This window comes from Sardina pilchardus, chromosome 5 (assembly GCF_963854185.1).
Source record: "Sardina pilchardus chromosome 5, fSarPil1.1, whole genome shotgun sequence".
Lineage (NCBI taxonomy): Eukaryota > Metazoa > Chordata > Actinopteri > Clupeiformes > Clupeidae > Sardina > Sardina pilchardus.
Genome location: NC_084998.1, coordinates 18,753,108 through 18,777,813, shown reverse-complemented (window position 1 = coordinate 18,777,813; position 24,706 = coordinate 18,753,108). Strand labels below are relative to the sequence as shown.

The window sequence follows — 24,706 nt, the reverse complement described above, 5'->3', positions numbered from 1 at the left end:
TTTGACAGCACTGGAATTTCTCTGGGCTCATCATCTCATCCCTGACTTTTCATTTTGTGTATTAGAAGGAAGTTTAGAAGGCCAGTCGAGAGTCCAATCTATTAGTGCAACAGCATTTTTCATTTCGCGTTTTGCAGCGGAGCATAGCAGGAATGTGAAACAGAGAGGGAGTGGGTCCCGGAAAGCGAGCACCTGTCTCGTGATTTTATGTGCCACTGTTTCCAGTGACAAATCCTTTGGACAAAAAAAAAACATGTTTTTCACGGACGGTAAAAAAAAAATCTTTTGGGGATTATGAAATCGCGATTTTTGTAATGATTCATGAGTGAAGCAGACTACTGACTTGATTTGCCGACTGACCCGCTTGATTTATGTGGAAAAACACAAACATCATAAAAACCAAGAGATGACGGTAAAAGAGCGTTGTTTATAGTTGTGACTGTCTATCCGAAGGCCCATCCTGCCCATATTTCTTCCTTGAGGGGAAATCTGACTGGCTTCCACAGGTCACAGTGAAAAAAGCAGCTGTGCTGAGCGGAGCCCGGCTCAGAAGGGAAGCCATGTGTGAGGTCTGGCCAGAGCCCGATAGGCAGAACAGTACCGGCCATGGAGAAGAACAGGACAGATGTTGCAGAAGGTAAAAGATGGGCCATGTGTTTGACTGCGTGTCAGTGGCCAGAGATTTATGCAGTGACCGTCACTTGGATCTGACCTTGCCATTGGCCTTGTTTTGCAGGGTCTTGTCCAGACTGGTGTTCTTCCCTAGAGACTCACGTGTCACGCAGGCCTGTTCCCTCTGACACAAAGTCCTCTTCTGTTTGTGTCAATGTGAGAGTGTTCCTTTTTCTCTTTTGTCAGTAGTTTGAAGAAGATCAAAAAGAGCTAGTTCAAAGTGTACTCTCTAATGGTTCTGACGTGACAAGAAAAATACTGGTGAATAATCGACTTGATGTGGGGTTGACCCAGTGCCCTACTTGCCCGCCACTTCTTTTCTACCACAGGAAATCTGGGAGAACATCTGGATGTCTGCCTCCACTTTAGATATTTGAAGCATCTTGGGTATTTGAAACAGATCATATCTGACCGTCAGTTTAACCCTGAAAATGACTGTTTATGCACCAGCTAGAAGCGCTGGAAGATAGATATTTATGTGAAGGGGACTGTCATTATGGCTCTTAATCATTACTGTGTGGCCTCTCTGTGACAGTGAGTGCCATAGGGGAGTAGCATACATTTGCGCACCAAGCTACCTATGGCCACAGGACAACAGGACAACAGCAGGAAACTTGCTCCACTCTCTGTAATATTAGAGGCTGTTATGGGCTCGTCTGTTGAAGGAAGGCCTTTCATTATGAAAGGGTCAGGAGGGCCCATGGATCTTTCCTTCATGCAGAGGTGGGCTTCTGCCCACACACTTTTCCTTCACTCTCTCTCTCTCTGCACCATCTATCAGCATCTGGTGTGTGCGTGCGTGCGTGCGTGCGTGCGTGCGTGCGTGCGTGCGTATGTGTGTCTGTGCACACGTGGCTACTCTGGGTTTAGGCAGACAGCCAGAGTGTCACTGTTGGCTCATGAGAGATTGCAAACAAGTATCTGATTGCAGTTCATTCTGTTTATGTTATCCCTTAGAGCTGCGATTAATCGTTGGCAACAGTGCTTATGACAAATGAACACAAATTACATTCATTTGTTAAGGAAACATACTGGCAATGGCCACACGCACACAGAGACACAGACACACACACACACACACACACACATACACACACACACACACACACACACACACACACACACACACACACACACACACACACACACACACACAGCTTGACCCCCTTCAGCCTCTGTCCAAGTGACAACAGCATCGCTCATCTCCCCAAGACAAACGCAAACCCACATCACATCCTACCCGCTAACATCTGCACCCTCTCTGTCACCCTCACCCCCGTGTAGGGGAGCCGTTCTGATCGGAAGGAGAGCTAAGTCAGAATGACTCAGCCCTGTGATGGTGTATTATGGTTTGTTCCTCCAGTTAGATGGGCTTGCTTAACCTCCCCAGTAAGATAAGATACACGGATGCACCTTTGACCTGTTGATTTAAGCAAATTAGGATTTCATGTCCCATTTCTTTTTTGTTATGGTCTTGTCTGTTGTTTGTTGTCTAAGTTAATCAGGTACAGAGATCAGATCTAGTCGAAACAGTAGTGCCTGCTAAGAAAGTGCCCGGTAGTTATTATACCCTTCCCCAAAAGGATACTTAGTATATTTTTCCGTGGTGAGTCGACCCCCCCCCCCCCCCCCCCCCCCCCACACACACACACACACACTTCTTCCCCTCAACCAAACATTTTTAAAGTTCTTCTGTTCTATCCAGAAGATATGCATCAGCTGGGAGAGAATGTTCCATGAGGTAACGGTTTTGTTCTAAAGATCTTGACTTTTTTTTTTTTTTTATCACACTGACGATTCTGGTGTGGACCAAGTGGAAATAATTATCCTCAACTTTTAAAACCATTGTTGAGTAAAAACCTTTTTTTTTTGCTTCAGTTTATTGATTTTTCCGACTTGAATGGATAGCCTTTTTTTTTCTCTATTATGCAGGAGAATGGAAATTGTGCCTCTGAGAGAATGTCTTTTGCGCTATAAAGCTGGAATCAGGACTTGCAACATTCTTCCAGGAAACCCTCTGGCAGGACGCATCACTTTTCCCCCCCTATAGGAATCCGACTTGCCTCTTATTTTTCCGACACTGTCCCTTCACTTTGTCACTGAATCAGTGGCTTAGATGGGTTTGGGGTTTTAGGCTGCTGTTTAATTCCGATGTCAGACAGCTGGTGCACTGCTTCTCTGGCCATCTGAGCTGACCTGTAAGTGTCACGATAAGTCTCAGATTAAACATTTTATGGTCTTGCGCTGGTGATGTCCATGCTGGTTTCAGCTCATCTGTGGGATTTTTTCTGCAGTGTCCTGCCAGGTCAACCACAAAGTAACACACCACAGAGCCAACCACACACTGAAAAGCAGTATATAAAGGTTTATTTTCTTATCCTCAGACGGAAACCCTTAAACTAAGTGTCTGCAGCCCTTGATGTCACTGTCTGGACCCAATAGTATCTAGATGGCAGTGAAAGCTCAACAAACGCTCGGGATCTTGAGGTTTCTTGGGTTCAGAGCACCCACAACTGCACTACGGAGTACGGACCTCCTCTAAGTGGAGTCTTTCAAGGTTTTCCTATGCGGATGAGCCAGGGAGCGCTGGGGGGATTCAACCCAGCTCCTCTCATTTAACACTGAGAAGAGGCAGCTCTCCTAGTCGGTGTCGTGTACACCTGTGCTGCGTAAGAAACAGTAGTCTCTCGGCAATGACAAAGGGGTCGGTGTCCTCAAGTCCTCAACTGACTTCCCCACCACTTGATACTGTTAATGAGCCTGATGTAGCAGAGGAGACATGAAAAAGCTGATGTACAGCTCCAAGTTCTCCCAGAGAGACCAGGCAGAAGTCGGTGTTGGCTGACAACACTGATCTTAGTCTTCCTGGAGATTACTGTTACAATTTTTTTTGTGTCATACTGTATATCTCATACAGTAGATTATGTGTCCAATCCTTTTTTTCTTTCAGAGTAGATTTTGTTTGGCTATGTTATGATGATGGAGGGGCAAGACTGCAAAGTGCAAAAGAGTGGACAGGACGTTTTCTGAATCGATCACAATATATGATCCACTTAAAGAGCTAGCAGAGACTGGTGCTCAATGTGCAGTGCTCAGGTTCTCCAAAACAAGTGAAGGGTTGGAATAAGTGACAGTCTAATAGCAATAGTTTTTGTTAATATTTCTATATATACCTACCTTTATCTCTCTCTCTCTCTTTCTCTCTCCGTCTCTCTATCTGTCTGTCCATCTCTCATGCTGTCGGGCAGGCGGGGATGATCCGTGACGGGCAGGAGGAGTATTTCATCGAGCCGCTGGAGAGAGGACGTGCGCTGACCGGAGAGGAGCAGGGAGGTCCTGGCCGCCATCACATCGTGTACCGCGCCTCTGACATCAACAGGCCGGAGGCCGCCCCCGCAGCCGACTTTCACTCGACTGGTAAGGGGCTCGAGCTGCAAAGTGTCTGTTTGTTTACTTATTCACTTACTCACTCACTGACTTAGTATTCAGGACATAAACATCTACGAGCATGACTTTTTGTCAGGTCACAATTCACATTTGACACTGAAGATCTTGCACAAGTGTCAAATATATCTCAAAAAAGTGTTTTTGCAGTAAAACGTTTATAGTAACTCAAGCACACAGCGAGAGTAAGGATCATTCCTGAACCAACTGTCCTCACCTCCCTCCCCCTGCCCTCATCCAAAAGCATAATAACATGTATAGCATATGGAAAAGCTATTAACAATACATCAAATGCGTAAAACAGTTCTCGTGGTATATACTGCAATATAAAATCTATGTCTTCTATGAATCCTTGATATATTGTATTTCTGTGAAGCCCACCATGGCACCAGGCTGTCGTCAGCCATGTGAGAGGCCTGGTTTTCCCAGAAGGCCTTGTTTCCGTGCCTCACACCCCCGCTCTGATAGTCCAATTTCGCTTCTCTCTGCCTGAGCGAACGTGGGAGAATCTCGGAGGAGGGCAGTGGATTTAAAGTTATGAAGTCTTAGAAACGCTCTCATTTGTCACTCGGAGTTACAGCCATGGAGTCTGACCACCACTGTGCATTGCAGGGCTAGACTTGGGTCTTGGTTAGTGTAAATTGCAACTCTTAGATTGCAGAGCCGATAAAGTGCCAGAGATTCCAGACAATATATCCTTAAATAGCACGATTCCCGTAAGAGCTTTATATATGCTACCAGGTGATAGCATAAACAGACAAAACAAACACACCCACACACACACACACAGACATAAACACACACCCACGCACACACACACACACACACACACACACACACACACACACACACAGACACACACACATACACACTTAACTATAAATGGGAGGTGTGTGTGTATTGTGCACAGCTTGGGCTGGTGTGAATTCTGTTTATGCATTATGTTTTCATATAATTATCTTTAAAGACCTCATGTAGAGCCTTTGGTGTCAAATGGTCTAGTATTACTGCAGTGAGTGTTTTTGGTTCACCAAAGGATCTTTGCCAGATTGTTGTCATGGTGGTTTGTGAAGAACCAATGTAGAAGTGCAGGAAGGAGGAAGTCTTTGGCACTAAATGGATTGTTATAATGGGGTGGATTGTGGATGGTTCACTGTTTTAGAAGGCACGAGTTTGGTCTGAAAGTGATGGAATTTATTTTGGTCTCCTCTCCACCATCTCATGTAATTCAAAACTGACTTTATGTCCACCTGAGGGCAAGAGTATCAGTATCATATCAACATGTGTACATATACATGTCTGTGACACTGACATGAAGACATAAAAGCGTATTCCATGCACGATAAATCAGAGGACGTGGCACGTACACACATGTGCAGTGCCGGCACACACACACACACACATGCCCATAACTCACCCGGGAGGCTGGAGTGGGTGGGCTGCACGGGGAGAGCTGGGGCGAGCTGGTCTTTGGCGACATCAGCTGGAGTCGGTGGAAGCGGAGCTCCGTCTTTTCCCTTTCCCCACACTCCCGCACACAGACGCGCTGCAGCCAAGAGTCAACCTCCGGCAGCCAGCGTCTACGTGGCAGGCTTGATAGGATTTTAAGCTGCACTTGGCAGCCGGGACGAGGGGCAGAAGTACAGTAAGTTACCGAGGAGGAGAGAGAGAGAGAGAGAGAGAGAGAGAGAGAGAGAGAGAGAGAGAGAGAGAGAGAGAGAGAGAGAGAGAGAGAAAGAGAGAGAGAGAGAGAAAGAAACAGTGCGGGGGTGGGGGGAGTGAGTGCGTTTAAAGGGTGCTGCGAGGACATTGGGAAAGTCTGACTTCCAATAACGGCACAGAGTGTTGACTTTTCGTTAAGTTCTCCTGGTGATTGATTTGAATGTAACTGCAGGCGTTGCTTGAACGCTCAGGCACGTTTGGCGGCGCAGCACGCTCCTGTTATTGCCGTAGACAATGAGGACAAATCCAGATGTCTGATTGGATCACATCTTCCTTTCTAGTCAGGAACTTTGTAAACGTCTTCGATTTGTTTGGGGGGGTGAAATATTATATCTCTGACTGAAGCATCTGCCATAAATCTGTTTACACATTGACATGCGCGCACACACCACACACACACACACACACACACACACACACACACACACACACACACACACACACACACACACATGCACACACACACACACACACACACACACACACACACATTTAGAAACACACGGAAAGACATACACAGAGGCATTCTCACACTCAAGCAGCAGGCAGGAACCCCTTGGATCACCTAGGCAGACATGTTTCCCTGGGCTGAGGTGAAACTGCAGGAGCGGATGTTTTTTTTTTTAGCAGAGTGACAGGCTGATATCTCAGCAGCGGTGTTTCTGTCCTGGCAGCACTTTCATCTCCGCTCGCCGCCGACCCTGAGACGTGACAGGCAGAGCGCTCGGCTGAGCGCCGAGCCCAGCTGGCTCGCCAAACGCCATCCCTCTCCATTTGCGTCGCCCCTGACGAGTGTGCGGATGTCTTAGTGTGCAGCCATTACACTCCGTCACCACATCCGGGGTCAGACTGTGTGTGTGTGTGTGTGTGTGTGTGTGTGTGTGTATGTGTGTGTGTGTGTGTGTGTGTGTGGCCGGGGGGGAGGGGGAGACGGGGTGCTCAGTTCTGTGTGCCTAAATGGGTGGACCCAACTCTGGGGGCCCCTGCTTATAACAGGTGGCCCGGAGCCAATGTCTCCGGCCCTTGGGTCAGGGTTCACAGCTAAAATGGTCTGGCAAGGCTGCAGAGTGGAGGAATGCGGAGTGTCTGAGAGTGCTGTCAGTGGTGCATACGCTTGGGTCCCTGTGGAAAAGAAGGAGGTGAGAGAGCCGGCTCTATTAATTCCCCATATAGCCATATTCTCACATACATATTAGCCTGCGGCCACTAGTGACCAGAGAGAGAGAGAGAGAGAGAGAGAGAGAGAGATAGAGAGAGAGAGAGAGAGAGAACGCATGTGTTTTCATTTAAGAGCCGTCCCTGACTAATAGCTGTTGGCTCGCCACTGAAGTGTTTTCGATGAGCACTTCCTCAGACACCACATATGTGCTCTCCTGTTCCTTGTGCTAGGTGACTGAAATGGTCACATATTATGTGCTATGCAGATGTGCTGCACGGTGTTGTCCTTAGTCTAGCTGTATTTTTGGGATGTCACTTTCATGTATTTTGGCTATTGTAGTGTGGACTTCAGACAGCCTGGTTGGATATGGGAAATCAATGTCAGTCCAAACTATGTGCTTGAGAAATGAAAACAAAAGTCTGGAATGCCATTTAGTGTTCGGAGCTGCTGATAGGGAATCGTTGGTGTATCTGGAATCCCTCTTACGGTTGCTATCTCGGGAGATAGCACATGATGAGGTCCTCTTGGGACGTTTAAGGGCTGTGAGAAAGTGAAATTCGTGCAACAGTGCAGTCAGCAGCATGCGACCTACTGCTCGCAAAGCTCTTTAAGTATCCTCAAAGTAAGTGCAGAAGACTGCACAGCTTTTAGCTTAATCCCAGCCGCTGACCGTAGTCGATGTCAGTATACTTCCCCGTCTAGTGTTGTGACACGTGCACCTTCCTGGACAGCATTTCCTTTCATTTATTTATCCCGAGCCTCTAACTTGGCAGGTACACATTTAGTTACTTACGGGGAATGTATACGTTTGGCCAGTGTGTGAGTGTGTGTGTGTGTGTGTGTGTGTGTGTGACCTGCTGTGTGGGAAGAGACTGCGGTGGACGCCATGAAATAGCCCAGAGTCACAGCTGCCTACTATCTCCTCCATCTGCGCCATATCCCACTATCATTCCGAGAGGAATATTATTTCACAGTATATCACAGGAAATGTAAGCAATGTCTCTTGATTGCCTCGGACCTTGTCTTCAAAGATTCAAGATGTTGGCTCGTTCAAATCCATGGCGGATAGCCATCTCTGCCCTATATGGTATACGCTTTCACAGTCAGTGTTTATATTCCAATGAAACACTATTGAAGTGTAATAACACTGCAAGCAAACGTGTGTTTTTATTGTTGTTTATGGGCTAATAGCTTGTTTGACATTTACAAAAACAGCGTGTCATATTTGCCATCAGCATTTAATTTGGGGTTTGGATGCTAGCAGTATTAATGAAATGTGTTTCCAGCAGTAATAAAAGGTCAAAGCAACAAATTCACTTCACAGTCCCTCCAGTTCTTTTGATTCAGTCTGTAATTTAGACCCAAAGGCAAAATAGCACAGACACACTTCAGATAAATTTCACACAGTGATGAAAAATTCCACTTAGATATTGTGGCCAGCACTGATCTTGGCTTGATATAAAATTGGCAATTACTTGCCCCAGGTGCAAATGATTCCCAGAACATCAAATAGTCGTTTGAATTATGAATAACAAAAAAAAAAAAAAACAGGAAAGATTGTAAAAACTGTGTTTGTCGTGTGAGGAGCTGCGTTTGTAGAGTGAAGAGTAAGCCTATTTTGAACTGTGAAGTTTCATGTGAGTTTGTGGTGCTTATGTTGTTTGCGCCCTGGAGCAGGGTTTATGCTGTGGAGTTGAGTTTGTGCTATGCAGTTGTAGCCTGTAGGAGCCCAGACAAGTCTGTTAGCAAATTTGAATTTGCTCTGCATGTCTGTCTGGAAAGGATCCCATTGGCGTCCGTTTCCAAATCACCATATAAACCAGGTATATTTTCTTTAGCCTGGAAATCCAGACCCAAATCTAGAAAAATGTAGGGTCTGGCTTTATACGAGTAATGATGGGGGGGCGGCATCAAGCATGCTTTTGAAAATATCACTGCATGCAATTGGATAACGCTACGACCAATGCAGCACTGTCTTCATTTGTTTCGCTTGCCTCTGGCCCACCTATATCAATGCACCAATGCACCAACATGGAGGCAACTGTCAGAAACAGTCTTGTAGAACAATCTTTTTAATACAGTCCCAGTACACTTACTAAGTTCTTGATGGTTCATTTTATGCGTTGTGATCCTATTCACGCTACTGCAGAACTGTGGTTCTATTTTGAGCATTATTAGTGGTTAAAAAAATGGCGGTTTGGATACTTTAGCAAATGGCCCCTACTTGCACCATTAGCTTTGTTAGTTTGTGCTGTGAAGCTGAGTTTGTGCACTACAAGTTTACAAACATTGCATGGGGATGGCTGTTGATTAATGAAGTGTTAAGCCCATGCGCTCTTCACAAAAACAAGCGCCTGCCATGTGGAACGTTTGTGTGATTGCAAGCCATTTGTTTAATTGATCTGTTCAATCTGAAAAATGTGTACTGTTTTCAATCACACTATCACACACAAAATAAAGTCATGACATAGATTAATGAAAATAATAAAAGACTCCAGGCACACCACTAAGTTTGCTGAAGTATGCATCCATTAGTCCATAACATTGGTAAACTTCTCAAAAATCTCAGACAGACCAGTACGTAGATGTGAAATGACTAACAAAAATAGTTTCCAATCATTATTTGTATCAGTATCCAAATGGGAACTGTGCCACTAGCTTATCACCTCAAGGTCTGTTCACATAACCATAATCACAGCAATGATTGAATTACCCCAATTATATTTTACTCCGTAATAATCATGCCATAACAAAGCTGTCATTTAGATTGACAGTCCGGGAGTTGTTTTAGTAGGGATAGAATCTATCAGGTGGCAACTCTTTAGTTGTCATCCATCAAGCTAAGGTGACTGGCTGGCTGCACAGGGATGCATCATTCAGGTGACACAGGAGGCACGGCAAGAAGCCGTCAGAGCAGTGACACCCCTCAGTGACTGACCAGTGGGAAATGCCCATATGCCAAAAACATGTGGCCTGCCTTTGTAGCGGGCTATTTTTATCCTCTAGCCAGCGCTGTGGTGCTGGATTGAAGCCTTTACCCTTGAAATATGATGACTCGGCAATTTACCAGCTCTCCACATCAGCTGACACTGTGATACCTCCTATAATTGGAGAGCATATACCATGACTGTGTGTGTGCGTGTGTGTGTGTGTGTGTGGGTGTGTGGGTGTGTGTGTATTTGTGTGGTAGAGTGTTTGTGTTTGTGTGTGGAGTGTGTGGAGATTGTATTAAATAGAACGCCATTGAGATATTAGTGAGACCCAGAGGTGACTTGAGCCCTATTTGCTGTTGTTAGCTGAACCTTGGAATGGATGTAATGTAGACTTTGGCTGCAGCCATCCTTCGGGGATGGGGAGGGAGCAGTGATGTAATGGTCGACAAACCTTTTGAAAATATCAGCAAATATTATGTTGTATTTCTGTATTCAATGTGACCATGCACTTTCCCAGCTGCAGTATGTTATGTTAATCATGGATTTTGATTAAATAATAATTAAATCTCCACCTCTGCCATTAAAATGCTACCTTAAAAAAAGAAACTGTTTTTCATCAATATACGTTGCTCAGCAACTCCACAGGAAGAGAGGATAAGAGCAGTTGTGCACGCACACGGTCTTCTTGTCCTTTGTTAGAAAACCACACGCACTCTGTGCTGAAAACCCAGACTTCCTCATCAAATAAATGTTTGTTTGTATCTGTTTTCCCCCACGTATGTTATTTGCCCATGAATGTGGTTTATGGAGACTGTTCATCTCACAAAGCTGCATAGTTTAGTGATGAACAAGCGTTTCCCTTTCGCTCGCAGTCTCTTGGAAGTGCAGGGGTGCTAAACAAGACATGGGTGACCTGGCCTGAACCTCCGTTTGCCTGGGACGCAGGCGTGTGGAATAGCAGCTCTGAATGCTGGCCATCTGCTGAAGTTACTGGCCAGTAGCCTGTGGCAGCCCACTCCCGCCTGAATATAACAAAGCTGATGCCACCTTCCTCTCTCTCTCTCTATCTCTCTCTCCCTCTCTCTCTCTGTGTGTGTCTCTCTCTCTCTGTGTCTCTCTCTCTCTCTCTCTCTCTCTCTCTCTCTCTCTCTCTCTCGTGTGTGTATTGTGTAGTGGTCTGGGGCAGTGAACAAAACTTTGTCCGCACAAATCTAAACAGGTTATTATCTAAGAAGTCATTTCAAAATCATTGTCATTACGGATGCCCTCACATGATATTATGGGGTTTCTCCATGTTTACATTGGATTTTTTTTTTATGCAGATGTCATGTCTTTCCTGCAACCTGAGAAGAGGGTAGAGAGTAACCCTGCATGGTTAGAATGAGACCAAGAGAAGAGTGCTTAGCTCAAAGCTTACTGTTGAGCACCAGCTTAACATAATATTGAAAAACTTTGTTTGTACCCCAGTCGGCCTCCTCTGTCCTTTTCCATCACAACGTTACACCCCCACTTTCCAACCCCACCCCCGCCTCTTCCTCCAACTGTTATTCTCCTTCTCTCACACACTGTGTCTCAGAATGTTATTTGAACACCAGGAACTAATCTCCTATTTCCACCAAGCAAACAGGTTTTTTTTGTTCTCTCTCAGCTGTCTGGATTGCATTTTATGTCAAAGTCGAAAGGTTCGTCTGCTTGGCTAATATATTCGGTCTTTGTCCATGTCAACACAGTGTCTTTGCCATGAGTTATTGACTTAGTCATGTCAGTCATGTCTGCCCATCGCAGACACCGGTTTGTTTATTTTATACCCACCCGGTCGGCGCAGGCAGACGCGTGGGCACCGATTCCCATTCAAACAGCATGCATTACACACCCTGACAGGCACAAACACGGCGAGAGGGAGAGCAAGAGACAGCCAGAGAGTCCAAAGCCCCCACCAGAGCACACTAAATCTGTGCATCTGCACATGCATAATAAGGAATCTATTCAACATTTCCATATGGTAATGAAAAGTTACTGAATTCATAAACTTTCCCCCTTCCTTCCTTCTGTTGTTGTTTTTATTGTTGTTGTTGAGGACATTGTTGACGTTGCTGTTGCTGCTATTCTCACACTCATGACAACCATTTCTTTTTTCCCCCCTCTGTTTACTTCAAGATGTCAAATCTTAAGACAGCGAACCGCACACTAGCTATGCCCTTTCTCTGACCTCCCGACCTCTGTGCGTGTGTGTTCCCAGTGGCAGGCCCCGACCTGAGCGGCGTGGGCGACCTGGAAGTGCTTTCCCGAGGGCTCCGCGAGCAGGTGAATAAAACCAGGCGCACGCGCCGGGCCGTGGAGGACGAAGTGTTAAACATCGAAGTGCTCTTAACCGCCGACTTCTCCGTGGTCGAGTTCCACGGCAGGGAACACATCCAGAAGTATCTGCTCACGCTCATGAACATCGTAAGTGCTATACTTGCCAATCTCCTCGGGCCCTTGTTTTGCTGCACAGCACCATTTGTGATGAAATGTCCTAATGACATGTTATGATAAAAGCCAAGTTTATTTTATCTGCAGCCGATACAACACGATAAGTGCGGTGGGGAGGCCCGTGCTATACACTTACATGACAAATAAGAATTATAGTGATACTTGTAACTCCACTCCTGTGGCGCATATCGAAATGACTGTGAAAGTATTCGCATTAACCACCGCTCTGAGGCCTACAAGAAAAAACTCAAAAGAAACAGACGAGTTGAAAAATCCTATTCGGGAACATCCATATATCAGAGTGACAGCTTGTGGCCCAGGGGATCCCATGCTACCTTTGTGACTGAGGCACTGCAGGAAGGATTTATGCCACTAGTCTCTATGGGCAAGAGTGGGCCTGTGATGAGTAAAGTGCCAATAAGCTGAATCTCTACTCTGCCCTCTAGTCTCTCACGCCGGCTCTTTGCCTACTGCAGAAGTTCCTCTCCGCTGCCTTCCAGCCTTGTCCATTTCTTGACTTCCTTGTCACCCCCCCTCCACCCTCTTTCCGTTCCCTCCCTTCCCTCTTTTCCCTGTCTGTCTGTCAATCTGTCTGTTCGCTGTCTCCCCTCCTTTCCTTTCTCTCCATGTTCTGTCACTCAGTCACACGCTCTCTCTCTTTCTTTCTGTCTCTCTTCATTTTCCGGTGCACAGTGTGTGTTTGAGTGTGTGTGTGTGCACGAGCGTGTGTATGTGTGCGTGTGGCGTGCATGTGTGCTTGCATGCGTGCGTGCGTGCGTTCGTGTGTGCGTGTGTGTGTGTGTGTGTGTGTGTGTGTGTGTGTGTGTGTGTGTGTGTGTGTGTGTGTGTTTGTGTGTGTGCGTGCGTGCGTGCGTGCGTGTGCGTGCGTGCGTGCGTGCGTGTGTGTTTGTGTGAGTGTGCGCGTGCGTGCGTGCGCGCGTGTGTGCACGGTCCTGTCTGAGCTGACAAGAGCTTCTATGTAAGACCTTGCTGCATTATTAATTGGATCCTAATGATTTTCTGGTGCTCTGGCCTCTCTGACTTCAATTAGCTACCTGCCCTACTGAAAGCCAGCTAGTGGAGCTCACTCCACACCCAGCTGTGGGAGCCAGAGAGAGAGAGAGAGAGAGAGGAAGAAAGAGAAGAGAGGGAAGCAGAGAGGTAGAAAGAGGGGGAGAGAGAGAAAGAGAGAGGGAAAGAAAGAGGAGAGAGGGAAGCAGAGAGGTACAAAGAGGGAGAGAGAGAAAGAGAAAGGGAGAGAAACAGAGAGGGAAAGGAAGAGGAGAGATAGCGAGAGAGAGAGAGAGGGGGGGGGGGGGGGGGGAGTGAGTTTGAGCAGTGGGCCCAGCGTGTGTTAGGGAGCGGTCGCGCTCCATCGGAATAAATTGGAGCGTGGCGGCAGCAGTAGCCCTGCTCCGATGTGACACGTTACTGACAGGATCGTATGACTGCGGCGAGACCATGGCGAGAGGGGAGGCCGATAAGCGGAGGAAACCCAAGCCCACTAGGAAGGGGAGCGCAGCGGCGAGGATGAAAGGAGTCAAATGTCCTTTTTCCGCCGAGAGAGCTGCAGAGAGCCGCAAGGGTCAGGGCCAATGTGCTTAGAGAGAGAGAGAGGGGGGGGAGAGAGAGAGAGAGAGGGAGAGAGAAAGAGAGAGAGAATGGGAGAGGGGGAGAGGGTAAGAGAGAGAGTGAGGGGGTAGAGGGAAAGAGAAAGGAAGTGAGAGGAGAGAAAAAGAGACAAGGGAGGAGGGGGAGATGGATAGATAGAGGTGTAGAGGGAGCAGATGGAGGGACTATAGGAGGGGTCCGCACGAGTGCTTATCCATCTCTCCTAGCTGCTGCCTTCCTCCTCCTCCTCCTCCTCCTCCTCTCCCTGCGTTTCTTTCTTGTTTTTCCGTATTTATTCCTGGCGTTCTCTCTCGGTCTGTCGGTCATTTTTTTCTTCACGTCTCTCTGTTTGTCAGTCGGACATTCCTGCTCTCAGAACGCGGAGTCTTTGCCGGCTTGTTTTTGTTGATATCAAATCCAGATGAATCCTTTAGGCCCCTCTCTCTCTCTCTCTCTCTCTGCCGCGCTGCGCTGCGCTGTCTGCTGCGCCGGGTCATCACCCACGTGAGCGTGTTTGTGTTCCCGATCACTGGATCGCGTCCCGGGTTCTGGCCCATCAATCCCCCCAGCCCTGCAGAGACTCTGCACCAGGCAGCAGGAGCGGGAGCGGGAGAAGCCTCGCGACGGCAGCCTTCCATACACGACACCCTGGATTGCTCTCCCAGAGTCAGTCATCTGTGAGGGCTGAGATTTTGCGATTAGACGGCCCGTCTTTTTTCGCCGCGCATCCAGGCGAAGGGATCCCCCCCCCACACAAACACACACACACACACATACACACACACACCACCCCTGACAGCCCCCTGTTATGGGCAGAAAGGGTCAAGTGGGGCCATGACAATCTCGAATTGGAGAAATACTCCCCCCCCCGTCTCTCTCAGCTTGTTTTGACAGGCACACGCCGACAGCCTGTTGCCCTGCAAAACAGTCGGAATGTCAGAGAGGATGGGTTCGTTTTTTGACAGGCTCTCCCAGGTTGGGGCAATTTAGCATTCACCTAGCGTCACAAATGTGTGTGCATTTTAAAAGGCAGCCTTGCGCGGGCGGTCGCACTCCGAATGCTCAATTAGACGAGTGTTCTGCTCCGCATCCCCGGTATCACCGGAGAAGAGGATTAACATTTTGGGTTATTAATTTTCATTGTAATGAGAGCATTTGAAGCAAAACATCAGGGGATTAACTTAAAGGGTCCAATTATTTATGACTTGTTTGTATTCTGATGAATACAGTCCTTTTTTTTCTTGCCCTGCCAGGATTCATTAAACACACACCACTAGGTTGTAATTAAATCTGTTATTTTAAGTGCCAGATATCTTCATCGATTTTGTCTGTTTTTCTCTTCCAGGTGAATGAGATCTACCAAGATCGAACTCTGGGTGCTCATATCAACGTGGTGCTTGTCCGTATTATCATTCTCGGTTACTCTCAGGTGAGGATACACACACTTATTCATGCATGGATTAGTTGCATTATTTATGCTACGTTTACCAATGCTGAAATGAGGCGTGTAGGTGTAGTTATCATAGGAGGAGCAAAGTGATATGATGGTGGTATTTACCAACCTGTATTTACATTCCAGAAGACCTTAAGGTTCATGCAACAGTGAACGCAGCTCCTCCCCCACTGCCAGGCACACACACACACACACACACACACACACACACACACACACACACATACACGGTTTCACAAACATGTTCGGTCAAGATTTGTTTACTCAGTTGCCCTCAGTATTGGATATTGGTTGCATTGACTTGTAATTGGTGTTGAGAGAGAGAGAGAGAGAGAGAAAGGGAGAGAGAGAAAGGGAGAGAGAGAGAGAGAGAAAGGGAGGTAGGGAGGGAGAGAGAGAGAGAGAGAGGAGAGAGAGGGAGGTAGGGAGGGAGGGAGAGAGAGGGAATGCAGGTTACAGTGAATGAGTGTGGCACTCATCAGCCTCAGGGGCCCTACCTCCTGAAGGACACCAGCACACATAATAAATTACCCTGCGCAGAGGAGGAGAGCAGAGGGGAGGAGGAGAGCAGAGGGGAGGAGAGGAACGTGGATTAAAGGGGAGGGGAGCAGAAGAGAGGAGAGCAGGGAGGAGGAGAGGAGAGAGGGACTAGGATTAAAGGGGAGGAGAGCAGAAGAGAGGAGAGCAAAGGAGAACAGAGCAAAGGAGAGGGGTGGAAAGAGAGGGAGCGGAGAGGAGAGGAGAGGAGAAAAGAGGAGGTTGCTCACAGGCGCCTGCCCATGTGGCTCTGCCCTACACAGCTGTCCAGTCCAGCAGAGCAGTCCACAGAGCATACTTAGCTGTCCAGTCCACCCTGTACTCACCCCATGGCCCAGCCAACGTCCCCTATCATTTCCAGCTCAAAAGCAGGTTGTTCCCGTGTAAACTAGAGGACGGAGGAGGACAGGGAGTGTGGGACACTGCAGATACTGTGGTTAGAGCTTGTCAGTCTCACTGCGAGCAGTAAACCTTGTATTTACTAAAATCACAGTGCGGGGTACAGTGTCATTGTGATCAGGAGTGAAACGTGGGACTTCCTCTGAAGGCAGATGCGAGACGAGAGCTTGTTTTTTTGTGGCGTGTTGACACGCAGTGGCGCTGAGAGAAGTAGACGTGTCTCTTCTGTGTGTTTGATGCCAGTCTGTGAGCCTCATCGAGCTGGGGAACCCGTCAAAGAGCCTGGAGAAGGTGTGCCAGTGGGCTTTCCTGCAGCAGAAGTGCGACAAGAGCGATGTGGAGTACCACGACCATGCCATCTTCCTCACACGCCAGGAGTTTGGCCCTACCGGCATGCAGGGTAAAGAATCTGCCCCTCTCTCTCTCTCTCTCTCTCTCTCTCTCTTTCCTTGTCCCTCTCTCTCTTCATGTACAGCATTTATGTACAAACGATATGCACATACCACCTGTACGTACTATACATTATGTGTAGACAACAAATCACACACATACTCAAAGCATATACTAGCCTGGGTTTTCCCATACTGCCTTGCGCGGTGATTTCAATCCCGCTGCTAAGCCAGTCTGGAAACTAACGCCCAAATGTTCGCCTGATGTTGGCGAACCAATCACAGAACATCCGAGAAGTTTCCGTTGCCTTCTTGCGTCTACATTCGACGCCAAAGGATTTACGGCAGCCCTTAGCGTTGCATACGAACGAGTTGGGTGAGCTATGCGCATTTGATAGACATCCGTGGCGCCCAATGAACGGATCTGGGCATTTTTTCAAATACGAGAAAATGAACGTCTGGTTGCCAGACCACGTCTCATTTGAGAAGTGGTAGGCGTTAGCCAGGCTAAGCATATACCATATACTGTATATAAACATATACCAAAGCATATATCAGGGGGCATTGCAGCTGATCAGAAAAAATATCCCGGATGTTTGTACATGCTGATACTGACTAACGTTAAATAAGCAGTGACTATGTCTCCCTGTGTGCCCCGGTCCTCTGTGTGTCCCCAGGCTTCGCCCCTGTGACAGGGATGTGCCACCCGGTGCGCAGCTGCACTCTCAACCACGAGGACGGCTTCTCCTCCGCCTTTGTGGTGGCGCATGAGACTGGACATGTGTGAGAGACATTTTTTCAATCACACACAATCAATCAGTAAATCAATCAATCATACAATGAATCAATCAGTCAACTGATCAATCGATCGATTGATCAATCAATCAATCAATCAATCATCAATCAGTCAGTCAGTCAGTCAGTCAGTCTGTCAATCAACCAGTGTCTGATTCACAATCTGATCAGATTCTTTATTTGTCAATTACTGGAAGTACAGTCAATCAATCAATCAATCAATCAATCAACCAGTCAGTCAATCAGTCAGTCAGTCAGTCAATCCACCAACCAATCAATCTCTCTCTCTGTCTGTCCCTGGTTGCTGTGTGGTTGCTAGGTTGGGTATGGAGCATGACGGCGAGGGGAACGACTGTGAGGACGAGGTGCCCATGGGCAGCATCATGGCGCCGCTGGTCCAGGCCGCCTTCCATCGCTTCCACTGGTCCCGCTGCAGCCGAGAGGAGCTCCACAAATACCTCAAGTGAGTGAGACCAAGCAAGGCCTCAAATAGCATATCATATCTAATAAGCAAGGCCTCAAATAGCATATAATATCTAATAAGCATCTAATAATCTACATCTTATTTATGCTAAAGACAGCTAATATAATGAAGACACTCATAGTCAACTATGTATTTTAATTGTGTGTTAATGTGTTACTTGAAGGATTGAAATCTTTTAAGCAAGCAAAAGGAAGTTAGAGATTTTAACTGAACTTCCCCCTGAACATGACGCAGCTCCTACAACTGTCTCCGGGACGACCCCTTCGATCACAACTGGGCCGAGGTGGGCCGGCCAGGTCTGCCGGGCCTCCATTACTCCATGAATGACCAGTGCCGCTTCGACTTCGGGATGGGCTTCCTCATGTGCAGCGAGGTGACTGCATTCTAAGAACGGCTCTCTCATTGAATACTCCATGAAGTCATGACGGAGCGACTCCACACTCACAGAGATGCATTCGGTCCTTTGCAAAGAACACTGTCTTACAACATTGTACGTCATAGACTATGAAACATGGGGCAGTTTGATAACAGCACAGGCACCCGTCTTGCATATATTATTTGCACATCTGCACCGAACTGACAGATTAAAAGCCTTGGCTAGACTCGGATAGATGTCCAGGTGGTTTGGGCTGTCGAAAAAATGTCTGTGCACTTTAGGAATGGAGCCAGTCATCCAGAAACTCAGAAAAGTTGCTGACGTCAGACATGTTGTTTCCCCCTTTACCTGAACAGTGAGTGGTAGGTGTGTGCGTGACTTTGGGCCGACAGTGAAATGTGGTGCCATGCTGGTGCTTTTTATTGACTTCTTGAGTCTCAGCGACTAGTTTGACTTCTGTGGTGATGGAAACCTGTGCGGTTGTGTGTTTATGTGTCTTGTTATAGAAGTGTCATTTTTAGATATGAATACACATTTTGAATGACATTACTCAAGGAGTCCAACTGTTTCTTTTTAGTACAGCACCTACGACCCGTGCAAGCAGCTGTGGTGTAGCCACCCTGAGAACCCCTTCTTCTGCAAGACCAAGAAAGGCCCGCCCATCGATGGCACCAGGTGCGGATCAGGCAAGGTAGGACAGGACTGGTGTTTAACGGTGGTTTATATTACTGAGCTCCCCCTCTCATTTCCTCTACTTCCCTCCCCCTCTCCTGCCCTCTCTCTCTCTTTCTCTTTCTCTTTTCCCCTCTCCGTCCCCCTCTCTCGCTATCTCTATCGTTCTCCTATTTCTCTCTCTCTCTCCATCCCCCTCTCTCTTGTATCTCTGGAACTGTGACTCCCTAGCACACTCTGCTGTACTTCTGTCATCATTGCAAAGCAATTGCGTTTGGTTGAGGTGCGCACATCCACAGTAACAATAATCCAGGTGCCGGACAAAAGTCTGAGGAAGATCCCACTGGAGGATCGAAACGTTGCCTTTTATGTATTAAAATAAAAAGTGTATTTTGGAGCTTATACCCAGTGTGCGGATCAATCTATCACATCATTGCAAAGCAACACATGCAGTGGCAAGGCATGGAGTTGAATCTATTATGTATAGTAAGCAGAGAATTGATTTGCCAAGATTGTCATGCATTCTCTATACTTTGTGTGATGCTGCATAGATTGTAGATTCTTGTAGATTTTAACCTTTTTCTGCCATGAATACGCATTCAGAGATGGTTGAATAGTACTGAGATCTAGTTGCTCTCTCTCTCTCTCTCTCTCTCTCTCTCTCTCTCTCTCTAGCTCTCTAATCTAGTATTGACCTGGTTGCATTATTTTCAGAATTTGCTTTGAAAGTCTGTACTATCTATAAGGGTGTGTATTGCTGAATGTGGAGTTTCTGTTGTGTTTCTGTTGTGAAAGATGTACGTTGAAGTCTAGAAAAAAGTGAAAATTCATTAAGCATATAGAGTACACCATTCAGAGCTACCTTACTGCCTGTCTTGACTTGGAAAACACTGACTAATTTGGCAAACATTAAATGATTTTAGACCAGTGACTAACACTAGCTGTCCATGCTATGTCCTTATTACACTGTGATGGTGGTAGGAGTATGACCACCACCCTGCAAAAATGTAAGGATGGCATTGGCAACTCGGCCTTGGCAACTATAACGGCAAAAGACAAAAAAGCTTGTAAGCTTTTATCAGTGCCAGTTGGACCAGTGTTGGTATTTGCAAGGATTTTCCATGCCTAGTTAGCTTGGTAGCTTTAGGGCAAAGTTCTTTACTGATGTGTTAAAGAAATCAAAGTGACAACATGCGTATGCCCACTTGGTATTTGTAATTATTGTAATATGATATAGATGTTTCACTCATTTTGCAAAAGTGTCGGGCAAATATTAAAACTATAGGCTACAATCAGTGCAGCAATACCTCAGTGTTGGCATTTGAAGCTCAGTCAGCTCGGTGGTGTCATTTTCCAAGGATCATGTGATTTCTGCCAACCTGTCACTTCTCTCATCATCCACCCTTCCTCCGTGTGTGTGTGTGTGTGTGTGTGTGTGTGTGTGTGTGTATCTTCCAGCACTGCTTCAAAGGGCATTGCATCACTCTGACGCCTGACATCTTGAGGCAGGATGGGAGCTGGGGTCAGTGGAGCAAGTTTGGCTCGTGCTCACGCACCTGTGGGGGTGGCGTGCGGTTCCGCACTCGGCAGTGTGACAACCCGATGTGAGTAGCAGACACCGGCGCCGCCATTACTGTAATTTCCACTCCCGTCAGAACCCAGACCAGACAGTGTCTGAGTTCATTTGGAATTCACTCCTTTTTTGGTTGGAGACAAATCTGATGGTCAAATCATTTATTGGCTAAATGTATCGTGGTGTTATATTCTTATATTCTGCATTTTAAAACAGCATGAGAGTTCTCCTTTTTGTCTTCTGCTACATATTTGGTACCCAAGAAAGTAACCAATTCCTTGAAAACTGACGAAATTGGTCAGGTTCCTGGTTGGAAAAACAAAGCTAGTGCATGTTGGCAGGGATGCCGTTCTGGCCACTTTAAGTATCATCACAATCAGTTTGAAGCTATTATTTTAAGGTAAAAGAACTACATTGTGCTTTAAATGAATATGACCTTCTGGCCTTTTGCTGCATAAATGTTCAAATAGGACTAACAAACACTGCTTTTTACTTGATTTAATGTGTACAAAGAGTTCAGCCACTAATTGATGTGGGTGTAAACATTTGATTTATGTCTCTCTCTAGCCCTGCCAACGGAGGACGCACCTGCTATGGCAACAGCTATGAGTTTCAGCTCTGCAGCATCGAGGAGTGCGCTAAAGCCTTCGCCGACTTCAGAGAGGAGCAGTGCAAGATGTGGGATCCCTACTTCAAGCACCAGAGCACCCTGCACAACTGGTTACCGTATGAGCATCCCGACCGTAAGTTGTCTCCGTTGGTGAGGGAAAAAAGAACACATCCAGTATAGAACTGCTCTCTTTTGTCTCTCAAACTCTGCCTCTCAAATACTGGCATGCTTGTGGCCGGATGATTCCAGAATAACCAACTTTATGAATGTCTTATTTTATTGATTTGTCATTTTTATTATTAGAAACCTACACCATTATTTTTTGGGGGAATGGATGTTAAATCCATTTGGGGTTTGGAGAGGCTCCTGAGAGACTAAGGTGTCATAATTATGCTAGACTGTTGTCTGGTTGAATTAGCATTAGCTGTGTCTTTAATAGTGTGACTGTGGTGCCTGATTTCTTCCTTTTAATCCCGTTTTTTCCTGCACTTGAAGCCCTGTGAGAGGTTTACCTTCCCTCCTCCTGGCTTCCACATTAAAGACGCCTCGGGGAATGTCTACTTTATGGCCCACGGGCAGCAGCTGTTATTTCCAACTGTAGGTTTGTCTTGGCCGGGACGCACTGTGTTCAGGAGCATTCCTGCACTGGACCGCCCTGGGCAGGGTCGTCCCAGTCAGTCCCACAGCAGCAGCTCTTCCTCTAGACTACCATGACCTATTTGTTGCATAATTTGCCAGCAGTGTTGAGGGCAGTTTAGTTAGAAAACAAAGGGATAAATTCATTTAGCTAAAGATTCATAAGACTGAACATTGTTCCTCCTAAAATGAGACATAAACCCAGGGATGGAATCTGTAATGAGGAGGCTCTAAGCATGAAATCCTTTCTGATCATTTCATTGTGGTTGGCTGCCGTTTGTATTTGGTCGTTAGATTTCTTCTAAACTGCTTGACAGTTGTTTTTGTTTTGTTTTGTTTTGTTGTCTCATTGTTGAACAATGAGAGCTCATGTGAAGTCTCCACATGCTGAGAGCCATAGAGCTGATGAGGCTAGTGGAGAGACACATGGACTGGCTGTTACACAAGCATCGCAACGTCTCCAGCTCTTCCCCCTGGCCAGGCTACGGCCACGGCCACCATATTGTGCACAATTCAATTAAGATGGCCTGCGAATAAAGCAGAAGTGTTTGCCCCTCCGCCAGTGTTCATCCCAGATGTGTCTGTTTTCAGTGTCAGGAGTGCCGCTAATTAAGTGAATTTTCCTCTCCTTATAAGGTCCTATGTTTGAGATTTTTATCGTTATTGCCAGCTGGTCTCCTTAAATAGATATGTTAACCATATTGTAGAATGTCAAATGACAAGGACATATACTGGCTTTATTATATTCAGGCAATAAAAGTCTATATTTATCATTACTTTGGGAAATTCAAAACAAGAAAGTAAATGGAACAAAAATGTGTCTCCTGTGTGCAATGAAAATAATGTGACACAAAAATGAAACAAATGAAAAATATGGATTCTTTTGAAAATAAGAAAGAATGTAAATCTGCAAGTGTTATGTGAAGTAAGCGTCTCTGGAAAGCCTATGAGCTGAGCACCTCAAGGAGGAAGCGAGTCAGACAGACTTGATGGAAAACTACATTTATTCATGCTCTCAGTCGATGAAGTGTTTTATTCTTGACATTCCTTCTACACTCCCTCTAGATATCAATAACTAGACTGTAATTTATTTGGTAGCTTACATTTTATTAAGGCATATTGAATATGTTTTAAAAATACATGTACAACCCCTCTGGAAAAATTGTTAAATTATTACCTATTGAATCTTTGATGGCAAGAAGCAACACTTGCCTAATACTTTGACTGAATAAAATAGTGATGTGCTATGCTGACCTTCTTGCAGCGACTTGTTGGAGTGCAGTGGTTTGGTTTCTCACACATCCTCTGCTGTTTATTCTCAGCGGATGAGCGGTGCCAGCTGTACTGTCAGTCAAACGAGACCGGAGACGTGGTCCCGATGAAGAGAATGGTGCACGATGGGACTCGCTGCTCCTACAAGGATCCTTACAGTATCTGTGTGCGAGGGGAGTGCGAGGTAAGCGAGGGACGTGAGTGTATCAGTGTGTGAGGTCAATGTGTGTGTGTGTGTGTGTGTGTGTGTGTGTGGTGGATGTGGGTGGGTGTGGGTGTGGGTGAGTGTATGTTGTGGGTTGGTCAGGAACTGTATGTTAGAAAATGTGAGATCACATGTTTATGTAGAGTTATTAAATTAGTGTGTCAATGTGTGGGAGAATTTTGGGCCACTGCTTGTGTGTGGGGTATAGTGAGGTCAGTGCTTGTGTATGGGACTTAGTGAGGTCAGTGCTTGATGAAATGAGAGTATCAGTGTGCAGAGTGTGTAGAGAGGAGTGTGTGTGAGTGTGTGGGTGAGGCACTGGGAGATCAGGCCCCATGTGTGTAGTGGAGGGGAGGGGAGGCTCGTTGGTGAATGGGAGTTGAGGAAGTATTAGCTCAGTTCCTGGGAGGAATGCAAAGTGAGCTTAGCCAATCTGTTAACCCACCACTTAAAAATAATACTGAAAGAGAATTTCGCCTCAAATTTTACACCCCGCAAACCTTGGTCTGCTACTGCATATTTCCCCAGCTAGAGTCTGCACTTTTTCTGGCTTTTCCACTGCTCTGTGCCAGAGTTATCCACTCGGATGAACTGTAGGGGAAGAAAGTTAATCCTCACATTGTGATCTGGAGAATTACCCAGGTGTTTTGTGTTAGTACGTACAATTTTAGGCTAAGATTTTAACACAAAGATAGCAACGCATTATGAATGCATGGGTGAGGGAATGCAGGAAAATTGCAGTGAAGGCATTTCTTTGATTATCAAGTAATAAAGAGCAAATAATTCACTTGCTCACTTGTAATAGTTATTAATGGACTCACTTGTTGTTATTCTTTCCCTTTTTGTACAGTTATAAACAGTTAAAATTTTTATACAGTTATACAGAGATTTTGTGTCTGCATATTTGTGTATATACCGTATATTTGTGCATATATGTTGTGTTTTGCATCATAGTTCATATATTAGTTTATGATGTGTGATCTGACTGGTCCCTGGTCCCGTCTCTCCACAGAAAGTGGGCTGTGATAATGTCATCGCCTCGGAGATGGAGGAAGATAAATGTGGCGTGTGTGGAGGGGACAACTCCACCTGTAAGATTGTAAAAGGCAACTTCACCCGGAGCACCAAGAAAGAGGGTGAGTCGCTCTTTCCAAATCCAACTCCATTTCACCTCATCTATGGCGGCCTGTTTGGCGGCCTGTTTTTAGAGTAACTAAAGGAGTTGTGTTGCTGTTCAGTGTTCCATGGAATATTTAACTCCACATCGTAAAACATTCCAGAAAATGGGATTG

The 24,706-nt window shown here is 46.2% G+C and overlaps 1 protein-coding gene across 1 annotated transcript in view; it reads left to right on the top strand.

The window, feature by feature from the left end:
• adamts2a (ADAM metallopeptidase with thrombospondin type 1 motif, 2a) overlaps positions 1–24,706 on the top strand; it is a 42,784-nt gene that overhangs the window by 8,719 nt on the left and 9,359 nt on the right. The window contains exons 3-14 of the mRNA XM_062536796.1: positions 3,921–4,089; positions 12,170–12,375; positions 15,359–15,442; positions 16,646–16,802; positions 17,469–17,574; positions 17,906–18,049; positions 18,305–18,443; positions 19,024–19,137; positions 20,577–20,722; positions 21,259–21,434; positions 23,260–23,393; positions 24,427–24,550. Coding sequence (XP_062392780.1) covers positions 3,921–4,089; positions 12,170–12,375; positions 15,359–15,442; positions 16,646–16,802; positions 17,469–17,574; positions 17,906–18,049; positions 18,305–18,443; positions 19,024–19,137; positions 20,577–20,722; positions 21,259–21,434; positions 23,260–23,393; positions 24,427–24,550 — 1,699 coding nt within the window. The remainder of the gene's footprint in view (positions 1–3,920; positions 4,090–12,169; positions 12,376–15,358; positions 15,443–16,645; positions 16,803–17,468; positions 17,575–17,905; positions 18,050–18,304; positions 18,444–19,023; positions 19,138–20,576; positions 20,723–21,258; positions 21,435–23,259; positions 23,394–24,426; positions 24,551–24,706) is intronic.